The 12324-nt window shown below is 43.7% G+C and overlaps 1 protein-coding gene across 1 annotated transcript in view; it reads left to right on the plus strand.

Moving 5' to 3' along the window:
- The first annotated feature begins 6173 nt into the window (after positions 1 to 6173).
- Positions 6174 to 12324, plus strand: part of LOC147453457 (exosome complex component RRP45A-like) — a 53872-nt gene continuing 47721 nt past the window's right edge. Inside the window, exon 1 of the mRNA XM_086515640.1 lies at positions 6174 to 6319. Coding sequence (XP_086371766.1) covers positions 6210 to 6319 — 110 coding nt within the window. The 5' untranslated portion in view covers positions 6174 to 6209. The remainder of the gene's footprint in view (positions 6320 to 12324) is intronic.

Consider the following 12324-nt stretch of genomic DNA (forward strand, 5'->3'; position numbering starts at 1 on the left):
TATTGCACAAATGAGAAAATAAGTGAATTTTAGGTTAAGTTGGCTTTTATATGAGCTCACCCCATTCACACTTGGGCGCCCAGGCTTAGCCAACTAATTCCTTGAATGTCCCAGTTAGAGTGCGCCTCTCATCGGCGATCACTCTTACCCTTTTCCTATTGGTCCGACAAGCCCGGTACCTGACTCTACCAAATACATAATACACGTCCGTCGTAGGTGATGGGGTGTCCGTGAGCCGTGTGGGTTAACACAGACTTTGGGATCCCAAATCCAGAAAGGTTGTCCGCAGCAATGATGTTCACTTTAATGAATCCAAATATCATTCTAAACCAGAGAGGGTTGAGGAGATTAGAAGAGTTGTCTTCCAAGAAGATGGACCTGCACGTGCAAGACAAAATGTCAGGGCTCAAGAGGAGCAAGGACAGGATAGAGTGGAACCACAGGTTGTGGCTGAGCCTGAGCCACCTATTGTGCGTAGATCTGGACGTGTCACGCGACCTCCTGATAGGTTTGTTCCATCTATGAATTATGTCATGTTGACTGATTGCAATGAGCCTTCATGTTACAAGGAAGCAGTGCAAATGAAGGACTCCGGGAATTGGCAATTGGCCATGCAGTCAGAGATGACAACTCTGCATAAAAACCAGACATTGAAGCTAGTTAAATTACCACGGGGCAAAAAGGCTCTACCCTGTAAATGGGTTTACAGGTATAAGATCACCGCTCATGATAGTCAGCCAAAGTACAAAGCAAGGCTTGTTGCCAAGGGCTTTAAGCAAGAACAAGGCATTGACTTTGATGAAGTCTTCTCTCCGGTGGTCAAGATGACTACATTGAGATGCTTTCTTGCATTGGTTGCCATATTAAATTTGGTGTTGCACCAAATGGATGTCAAGACAGCGTTCTTGCATGGTGATTTAGATGTGGAAATTTACATGCAGCAGCCAGAAGGGTTTGTTGAGAAAGGCAAGGAAGATTGGGTATGCTAGTTGTTAAAGAGTCTTTATGGCTTAAAACAATCACCGAGGGCATGGTACCATAAATTCCACAAGTTTATGCTTTCTCAAGGCTACAAACGTAGTGAGTTCGATCACTGTCTATATACAAAGAAAGCTAAGGATGGTAGTTGGCTGATCCTTATTTTGTATGTGGATGACATGTTGATTGCTGGCAAGGACTTGGAAGAAATTTCAGCTTTGAAGTCAAAGATGGAAAAATCGTTTGACATGAAAGACATGGGTGAGGCAAGTCATATACTTGGTATGCGCATTGAGAGAGACAGATCAAAGAAGTTGATTTGGTTATCTCAAACAGAGTATATTGACAAGGTTTTGCAACGTTTCAATATGGAGAAGGGAAAGGCATTGAGTGTTCCATTGCCACCATATGTGAAACTTAGCAAACAAGATTGTCCTGTGTCTGAGGAAGAACATGCTGAAATGGATAAGATTCCATATGCGTCTGCAGTGGGTAGTTTGATGTATGCAATGATTGCTACTCGCCCAGACATTGCATTTGCAGTGGGAGTAGTAAGTCGATACATGTCAAACCCAGGCAAGAAACATTGGGAGGCAGTGAAAGGAATATTGAGATACCTGAAAGCTACAAAGAGTATGCGTATATGCTATGGGAGTCAGGAGCTAAGTGTAAAGGGTTTTACAGACTCAGATTATGCAGGTGACTTAGACAACCGAAGGTCTACGTCAGGGTATGTCTTTACATTGGCTGGTGGAGCAGTATCATGGCGTTCTAGATTACAAGATTGTGTTACTCAGTCTACTACAGAGGCTGAATATGTTGCAGCATCAGAGGCATGCAAAGAATCAATTTGGCTTAATCGACTAGTAACAGATTTGGGAATCAAAGAAGAGATGCCTGTGTTATATTGTGATAGTCAAAGTGCTATACAATTGGCTCGCAATCCAGTTTATCACTCAAAGACAAAGCATGTGGATGTGAAGTATCATTTCATCAGGGAAATGCTCGAGGATAAGCAACTTCAGCTTGTCAAAGTTCACACCACAGAAAATCCTGCTGATCTACTTACAAAAGGACTTCCCTCAGAGAGCTTTGCGCATTTTCGCAAGCAGATAGGTGTAGGGTAGTACATCACTTCTCTACATCTCTTGTATATTAGCTTGTATAGTAGCTTCTCTCACACTTAAAGTACGACATTGGACTTTAAGTGGGAGGTTGTTGGGGTATAAAGCCCAATGTGGTCGCCCAGGTAAGTGGGCGGGCCGCCAGGTATGTACACATATTCTTTTGTAAAAACCTAATAAGAACTCACTATGCTCTACACATTACAGTAGAGCGAGTTTACCATATCGTCGTGCTCTTCTTCTCGCACTCTCTCTCGCGTCGCACTTCCGCTCGTACTCCTTCAGGGTAGCTATCCCCATCCAATTTATTGTCAACAACAAGCATTTTGAAAAGATTTGTGTTGTTGTCAGCCACGGTGAGTGACTACACCTGATGTAAAAACTGGCCCAAAAGAGAAAAACCAAAGTAGGACTAGCACATGCTATATATCACAACCTGAAGAGGACTATAAGAAACCTATTCTGCAGAAAATTGTAGTGACAGAAACTCTGCACAAAAGAACAAAATTGCCTACACATTATTGCTTGTGGTGAAAACAGAGGCCGAAATGCACTCAGATGAAAAAATTGAGCCTGAAGTATTAATTGATCTGCTAGTGCTTGTCAAAGCTTGCAAAATTTTGAGAACATGAGCGGAGGGGTGTTGGCTACAGTACAGGAGGACCTGACCTGCTCTAATACCAACTATTGGAATTAGGGTTGCAGGGACGCACACACAACTTGGAGAAGATGAAGAAGCCCAAGGCACGCAACATATAGTATATTTCTTAGTGCGCAAATAAAAAGATATGGTAGCCCTAGAGTAATGGGGGTATATACAATGCACATGGGGAAAACCTCCTAGTGAGGGAAAAAGTGCCCCAATGGTCCTAAGTGTGTTCACACACATCATAACTAGATTTATGGTAGCACTGCGCATTGTCATAGCCATTAGGCTAGCCCTCTTGCTGTGGATCCTTCATTTCCTAGGGGCAAATCCCCTCTTTGTGTCGTACCCATTGACCCCATTGCCACCATTCTGACAATCAATTGACATCCCACTTTGATTTGAGTTTGGGTTTGAGAGAGAGAGAGAGAGAGAGAGAGAGAGAGAGAGAGAGAGAGAGAGAGAGAGAGAGAGAGAGAGAGAGAGAGAGAGAGAAGAGAAGACAAATAGTAGTGATTTGCATGCAAGAAAATAGTAAGAGATAGATAGAAATATAGATAGATAGATCTTATTATCTCCTTAGAGGTCAAAAATGACCTATTGGACCACATATACATGTGATGTAGTATGTATGGGGCTGATAAGTGATTCTCAATGCTCCAAAATAGTGATGATGAGAGTCACAATGGCGAGCCCACACTGTGGTCAGTAGAGGAAAGTGTGTAGGTCTAAGTGATGGTTGAAAATGTGAGGAAAGCAAGATAGATTTTATTATCATCCTCAGAGGTCAAAAATGACCTATGGGACCAAAGATACATGTGATGTAGTATGTATGGGGCTGATAAGTGATTCTCGATGCTCCAAAACAATGATGATGAGAGTCACAATGGAGATCTCACACTGTGGTTGGGAGAGAAAAGTGTGTAGGTCTAAGTGATGGTTGAAAATGTGAGGGAAGCAAGTTCGGATGTGTAGGTCTAAGTGATGAGAGTCACAATGGAGAGACTACACTATGGTTGGGGGAGAGGAAAGTGTGTAGGTCTAAGTGATGAGAGTCACAATGGAGAGACCACACTATGGTTGGGGGAGAGGAAAGTGGGTAGGTCTAAGTGATGGTTGAAAATGTGAGAGAAGCAAGTTTGGATGTAAGAAAAAGCTGAGCACTCTAGTAGTGTGTGGCGTTAGGAAATATGACGTAGCTAAATAGAAAGTGATTAGCTTACTTAATGGAGAGAGATAGATTTTCACACACGAGAGATTATAGAATGTAGAGAGAGAGAGAGAGCACACACAATATACGTGGTTCACCCAATGTGAGCCACATCCACGGAAAAGCAGCCACTCAATGGCTTTAGTACTTCAAACAAGAAGTAGGTTACAAAGGGATCAAACCCTTAATAGAGCTCCCGCCTTGCTTCACTCTCACCACCTCACACCCACCTTGTTGCATCAACTTCACACTCTAAAATGTGTGTAGAAATGGCCTCCTTTTATAGGCCAAAATGATTGCCCTCTCTCATGAGAGGCAAGCGTGTGTAGCCGCCCCTTGTGTAGACAAGGACCCTCCAATCCGCCCATATGTGGCCGCCCTTGAGAGGACAAGTCCGTCTTTGAAATCGGCCACTGGTCATTGACTTCCAACCAAACGATCGGCCGTTTTTCGACCACTTTCTGGCCGCCGTCCGGCCCCATAATATTCCAACGAAAAGGAATATTTTGGAGCGGTAAATCAGGCTCCTACTTAACATGTGGTACTCAAACTCTTGAAATTGCAATGAGCATAATGTGCATAGTCGAATTGACTCTTCTCCATTGCCCCAATGCTTTGTCTCACATCGAAGAGAGTGGGAGGTAAGACGAATGTCTACGATGGTGTGTATCACCGACAAGGGGATATGCTCAAGCATATAAGGGTGAGTACGATTTTCTCTTTCAATGAAGAGCATGATTTTGTAGTTGGGCATGAAGCGAGACCCACTGGGCTCCTTCCAAGTCATAAGACATTGGTGTTGTAGAAAAGCTTCATTCACTTGGGAGTCTATTGAGGCATCATGTAGCAAGTGTAATGCATTCCATCTCCCAAACCACTTCTTTATGTCTTGCATCCATATCGTGCTCAAGATCTTGCTTTTATGCATCTTTTGAACTTTTTTGCTTTCTTTTCATGCATTATAGAAAGTCGGTGTGAGGGATTTTGACGCATCTTTGTCATGTCCTCCACAACACTTTCCATGCCCATAACCTCTATTGGAAGAGATCCCGACTCAAGAAGTAGGAGCATATATGGTATTTGTGTCTTAACTTGGAGAAACTTTGTGAGAAAATGCTTTTGGATATTCTCAAACTCTTTTCAAGTAGACTTCGAGATGCTCCCGCCCCACACTTCAACTCCATAAAGAAGAATCAGCGTTACCAATGTGTCAAAAATGTACTTCTTGAGAACCCAACATTTAACATCCCCTACATTACACATGTTCTCAAATCCATAGTATGCTCTCTTCCCAACTTCCGATCGATACATAACACATTCATGCCACTTGTGATTTGCCAGAACCTCAAGGCCAAGGTACTTAAAGCTCTCAACAACTTCAAGTGTCTCATTGTTCTACACAATGCATGGCTTCTCGTTATGGTTGGTTTTTAGAAGCATAACCTTTGTTTTGGATTCATTCACAATCAGCCCACTATGCAAGCAAAAGTTCTCAAGGACAACCATAAGCGTTTGTGCATCGTCTAAAGTGTGTGCTAAATCATCGAGAGAGAGAGAGAGAGAGAGAGAGAGAGAGAGAGAGAGAGAGAGAGAGAGAGAGAGAGAGAGAGAGAGAGAGTACAACGATTCTCTTTATTTTGGGCTTAAAATGAATCGGGATCACCTACCCTCTTAAAATCATGCTTCCTGCTAAGATCTAAAATAAAGTGCACTAGTTGGAAGATGTTGCCTTTTTCGTCATCGCCTTGCCCTCACCTCCACCTGCCCGCATCGGCTCGGTCTTGCAGGGCTTGTTGCATGCTAATTAGCACGTAGCTGCTACTATTCTCTGCAATTGGATAGTTTGCAACAACAACCCTTGCAGGCTATAGCCAAGGATGATGCTTTCTCCCAAGAGCCCCTCACTAGCAATCGCCTCTCGAATACTCTCATTGATGTGTCTTGCCGTAAACGTTGAAGGCGAAGGTATAAGTGATTGGTTATGGAGAAAGACGTTCCCTTCAACGCCTATCCATGACACAAATGAAAGTGGAAAGATCGCTCTCACGTGAAACGGAAGTCGACCTCCATATCGAGGCATATAATAAAAGTCGACCTTGCATATTCAATTTAATAGAAACTTTTTTCATTTTTTGTAAACGGGTTCACAAACTCATGAAAATTTTGATTTCATCCGACGAAAAAAATCGCTTAGGAAGTATATAAACGGCTTGAAGACAGTCCTACCAAAAGTCTTAAAGCCGTAGTGGCCATGGCTGCTGCCTCGTTGAAGCAGTTCCTTTTGGAGGCTCTCAGGCACGATCAGCGCCTCGATGGTCGCGGACCGTTCGATTTTCGTAGTCTCACCATCAATTGTTCAAGGTGAGAGAGAGAGAGAGAGCGAGCGAGCTTCGTTTCAAGAGGTATAGGTCCTACGATGAGTCCTCGATAGTACTCCTGTTCATTCATGATTTGTTAGTTATGGGCGTGGTCAGAGCTTTGTTAACTAGCCACCCTACTGATCAATCTGCTTCCAATGCTTTAAATTCTTTTTTCCAAAAACTTAGAAAACCTTCTTATGGGAAATTTTAGACGTAAACTGACTATATCTAAAGGTTTTTACACTAAATTTCTCTAAACTTCGTAGGGTTTCAAATTTTAATTTAAAAGCTAAATTGCAAAATTTGTAGATGGGATTACACTAAATCTAGGTTTTTTTCTCTAGCCCTTCTCACAACGATGCTTTTTTTTTTTTCACATGATTTTAGATATCTTTTGGCTATTAATAGGCATATTGTGGTGTACATAGGACTGGACCACAACGAGCCTCTCCTTCTTGGGAGAAGGCATATTAGAAGTAGTTAGTTACAACAAGATTCACACCAAGGCTCATCCGGCCAGGCACGATCCACATACGTCAGTATCTACATCCACACACTTAAAATGTTAAATATAAAGGAACAGACCAATCAAGCTACCCATCCATCATCCAACAAGCAAGGCCACACACACATTAAAAACCAAATACATTGATTATCAAATAACACCAAACACCTTATGTGACTACTTAAGTTAATAGAGCAACAATGGATAAACAAGACTCGACTGGATGCTTGGATTTTTAAAGAAATCCTATGTAAATGGTGGGAAATTTTTTGACTTTTTCAACTTTGCAAGCCCATACGATACTTGTGGAATGTGTGAAAATTAGAGCCCAACTTGTGTCAAAGACTCTCATCCAAGTATTTCTTAGACCTTTCTTCCAAGTATCTTGTGAATGCGCATGTTTTTCAAAAAAATCGCCTCAAAAGTACCATTTCTCAAACTACATAGAGTCATCAAATGGATTGTTGCTCCAAGATTGTATCCCATACCTATCGTTATATATCTATTCACATCATACGCCAAGAAACGTTTGTGCCTATTTGGAACTTTGCTCATTTGGAAATACTTCCTTCACAGGACTCTCTAAGGACATTGAAGATTGAGACGGCTTTTGCAGTTTGAGATGGCCATGGTTGGATTCTTTATAGCGGTGCTTCATGGTACGCGACATCTTTGAAGGATCTTTTGTCCAACATTCAACGACACTACGATGAAGTTGGGTTTTCATCTAATGTCTGTGCATGAGGTGTGCAAGCTAGACATGGAGGTGATCTTCAAAGAGGATGCGGTATTCATTCGAGCCTCCAACAAGGAGGTTAGAGGGGGCATGGTGGAGAATGGTCTCTATAGACTCCATGCTCTTTCTTCAATAACTAGCACTTCTGCATGTGATTTATGGCATTATGGGTTTGGTCATTTGAGCATTGATGCTCTTCGTCGTGCTTTTCGTGACGAGATGATTGGAGGCTTATCAAATGCTGGGAGTAAGCATGGTAAATGCATTACTTGCATTTGTGGGAAGCAACATAGAGAGGCTATTTAGAAGCACTCTACACGTCGAGCGACTGCGGTTTTGAAGTTGGTTCACACCGACCTTTGTGGACCTATGCAGACTCTGTCTTTAGGCAGAGCTCTCTACTTCATATTGTTGGTGGATGTTTTCAACCGCTTTACTTGGGTATATTTTCTATAGCACAAAATTAGAGGCACTTGATTTTTTCAAGAATTGGCGGGCTCTTGTGGACAGCGTAACCGCGAAACGCGTTTCAGCAGGCCTGAAATGCGGAACGGCCCACGTGTGAAACGTTTCACCTACAAGGTGAAACGCCTGAAATAAAAAAATTCCTTTAGAGAATTTGGCCATTAAATAGTTATGTACTTATTATGTATATGCTATTTTAAGGTTAACATAGCATATGTCTCTACTCACCGCACTGTGAACACCTATTTTGTCGATACATAACTCTATATATACACAAAATTGGCGTTCCGCTCAGACGTTTTAGTGAGGCCTTAGCCTAGGGAGAAACGTTTTGGGGTGAAATGCCACGTTTCGGGGTGAAATGTTTCGTGGTTATGCTGCTTGTGGATAAAGAGAGCAATGAAGTGTTGAAGAGATTTCAACTTGGATCTGTGGTGTGACGGTTGCTCTTCCCAATGCATCCAAGCAATCGTTCCTATGTTTTGTCTTCCAAATTGGCCCCTGAAGACTATACCATTCAGGACACACCTACTTCCCTTAGCCTTAGATTGGCATGTTGCTTCGCACAGGTGGATATTAGTCCTTGGACTAGGAAGGCTGTCTTCTTGGTTCTCCCAAATTTGGTTCCAAGTTCCATAGGTATATTATTTTCCTTTCGGATTCACCTCCCTTTGGTGATCCAGTTACACAGGCTGACATTGTTGGAGAGTTATGATAGTTATCCATGGTTCGGGTGTTCTCCTATCAGAGGGGGATGTTGAGCCCGCTTGGGACTTCCATATAGTTCTTGTGGTTCCATGTGCATTGGATAGGATTGACAACCTACTTGGTTGCTTTTTACAGCACCTTGTTCTTCTCTTGCAGAGCTTGGGAGCAGGATCTTCTCATGATCTTGCCATGTTAGCTGTAGTCTCAATATTGATGTGTGTTCTTTTCTGCCGGATGTTTATTCTGATTCACTTCGAGAGTGGGGTGACATTCTCTTGGGTGGTGTTCCAGACAGATGAAGATCGATTCACCAAAAATTTTGATGAAATTTCTTCACATATAGTTTGCAGATCATTGATGCAATTCTTTGGTTCTTCGTCATCGGACAACTCATTCTTAAGTAGCCTCGGTTGTCCCATTCTTTGGACTTCTTGTAGCAACTTGGAGTTTCTGGCATGTCGTATATGACCGGAGATACAAATTTTCAACTCTTTCTGTAACAGGATTGGACACTCCAAGCGAGAAATCAATAGCAACACACGAACGGAAACTTCAAAATCTTTGAACTTTGAGAGAGAGAGAGAGAGAGAGAGAGAGAGAGAGAGAGAGTGCCTGATGTAGTTTTGTGCCCAGAGATATTGGCCCCAAAGTTTGGTGCCCCTTTCGGTATTTCTTTGTCATTAATCATTACTCCCGAGGGACCTCTGCTCTCCGACTCTGCGTCCAGATGCTCTGTAGAGTGAGGCCCCAAGGGCTCTTATAAAGAGTACATGGGATGCCCAAAAGTAGAGCCCCAAAAGCAATCAGTTCAAAAGCACTTTCACGCAAAAGCTCTGGTCCTCAAAAGCTAGCGCTAGAGATTCCCAAATGCAGCCATCGTAAGTTGCAAAATCCGTACAACCTACCACGTGGCACTTGTTGTGCAAATTGCGGAAATTTCGTACAGCCCTGCCACGTCAGCATTTGTACGCTCTGCCACGTGGGCATGTCAGTGCAGTTTACGGAAATCTCTTTCAGGGTTCAAGCTTCTGTCTTTTAGGGTTTCGGGCCCCATGACGCGTGTGGCGGGCAGCCTGTAGCTGGGCTACAATGTGACTCTACACGGAAAGACAGTTATAATTGGTCGTGGGTTCACACTTGGTGGACTTGACAAGTGGTAGGAGTGGTGGTTTATAGGACACTGTGGCCAGTTCTTCTCCGCCACAGTTGGGGATATGTGCAGTTGGACAGTTAGAGATATTTGATATATCTGTTGGTTGCCCTTTTGGGGTTGTATATATGTTCACATTTGCTTAGTTGGGATACACTGTTCTAGATGGTTTATGAGTCTTGAGTCTAGCATCAAGTCGGGTCTACATCACACGTAGCACCCTCCGTGCACATCTTGAGCCTCGACACCCCCATTGTACCCGTGAGTTCTGGGCTTGGAGCAGAGAGTGTGCTGTCATGCCAGAGTCTGTACTGGTTCATCTGAGTTAGTCGAGTCCCATGCTATTCAGGTTCTACTGTTTAGTCTGCTGTTCTATTGAGTTACTTGTTTGCTATATTGTTCATCGTCTACAATGTTTTCATTCTGTTGGATGTGAGATTTCATGCACATTGCATTGAGGAGCACCCACAGTAGAGAGCACAACACATTATTCCCGCTATAGGTGCTCTCATTTTTGGCACGCCCGGTGTGACCTCAACTGAAGTTTCACTCCGTTGTGCCTACAGGTCGAGGAGCTAGCCTGTTTATGCTCTCTCCTGTGTTGTGTTGGTGTGCTAGTCTGGACTAGAATAGCCTAGCGTGGTCTGTCCAGCTCAGTCCTAGACCAGCTGGTTTAGTCACTCGCCCCTGGTCTAGTCACTCGTCTTGGTCTAGTCTCTCATCCCTGGGCTAGTCCAGTCCCTCGTCCTGGTCTAGTCTCTTGTCCCCCCGTCTAGTCACTTGTCCTGGTCTAGTCTCTCGTCTTGGCCTAGTCACTCATCCTTAGCTAGTCTCTCGTCCAAGTCACCCGCACCGGTCTAGTGGAGTCTGGACTAGCTAAGTAAAAGTCTTAGTGCCCAAAGCTTGGGTGGGTTCTGATCACTGCATGACACATACAAGGGAGTTCAAAGAAGGACAAAGTCCATTAGTGAGTCTGTCACAAATAGGTGAGGTGGCAATGCCTGGACACAATTGCATTGGGGCAGCAGTACCTACACCGGCTGTCTGAGAGTAAAGCACGCTGGAATGCTGACGTGGCAGGCTTGCAAATTGCGGCGGAAAATACGGAAACCTGCTGACTTGACATGATGTATGGAATTCCATGTTTTGCGCTGGGAGAAAAAACAGGAGCCTGATTCTACCCAAAAAGCATTGTTACCATATACATGTGGTAGTGATGTGTGTGAACACACTAGGACCGCCGGGGCATTTTTTCCCTCTTTAGGAGGTTTTTTCCCCCGTGCATTGTATATACGCCCATCACTCTAGGGCTATCTATCTTTCCATTGCACACTAAGTAACACACTCTCTATTGTGTGCCTTGAGCTTCCTTCGTCTTCTCCAAGCTGTGTGTGTTTCTCTGCAACCCTAATTCCAACAATTGGTATCAGAGCAGGTCACGTCCTCCCGGGCTTAGTCGCCAGTTACTCCAGCACACGCCTGCTCACTTTCTCCGATTTCAGTGAGCTTTGGCGAGTGTTCGCAGGTCGACAAATATTTTGGGAAAGCTCGAAGAGCTTGGTCTGCTCAGAATTTTGATTTGGGCTCATTTCGGCCTCCGTTTCCACTACAGGCAGTACTGCACAAGCTATTTCGTCATTTTGTGCAGATTTTCTGTCAGTGCCGTTTTCTGCATAACAGGTGCCTTATAGTCTTCTACGGTTTGTGCTATATAGCACAAGTTGTTCCCGCTCCATTTCTCCTATTTTCGGGCAGTTTTCACATCAGGTGCAGCATTTACCATGGCTGACAACAACAACACAGATGTGTTCAAGATGTTTGCTGCTGAGGACAGGTTGGATGGGGACAACTACCCTATGTGGGCTTATATGATGCAACATGTTCTTGTGACAAAAGGTGTCTGGAACATTGTGCATGGCATTGATGTACGTCCTGGTTCTGAAGATGTAGGTGATGTTGAGGATGTTGCAGGTCTTGCTGCAAGGATTGCAGCTGTTAGAGTTGTTTTGCCTACGGCAGAACAAGCTCGTTGGGATGTTAAGGATGCGCAGGCTCATGCATTGATTGCGTTGTCTGTGAAGCGCACCATTATTCCTCACATCCGTTCAGCAAAATCTGCAAAACAGGCTTGGGATATTCTAGCAGGTCTTTATGCAAGCCGCAATGAGGCTAAAATTGCTTTGCTGCGTAAAGAGCTAGAGTCGAAGATTATGCATGAGGAAGATGATATGGACACTTTCCTTGCTAGTGTCAAGGATATCAATGAGCAACTCATTTCTGCAGGTGAAGTCATTTCGGACAGTTCCCTTGTGCAGACTGTTCTTGATGCCTTACCAGATTCCTACCAGACTTTTGCTAGTACTTGGAGACTCATGACCCAAGGAAATCCTGAAGTTGTCAAGTTTGATGCATTATGCACATTGCTGTTGCAAGAGGCACTTT

Source organism: Adiantum capillus-veneris, chromosome 7 (assembly GCF_014529385.1).
Source record: "Adiantum capillus-veneris isolate H3 chromosome 7, ASM1452938v2, whole genome shotgun sequence".
Taxonomy (NCBI): domain Eukaryota; kingdom Viridiplantae; phylum Streptophyta; class Polypodiopsida; order Polypodiales; family Pteridaceae; genus Adiantum; species Adiantum capillus-veneris.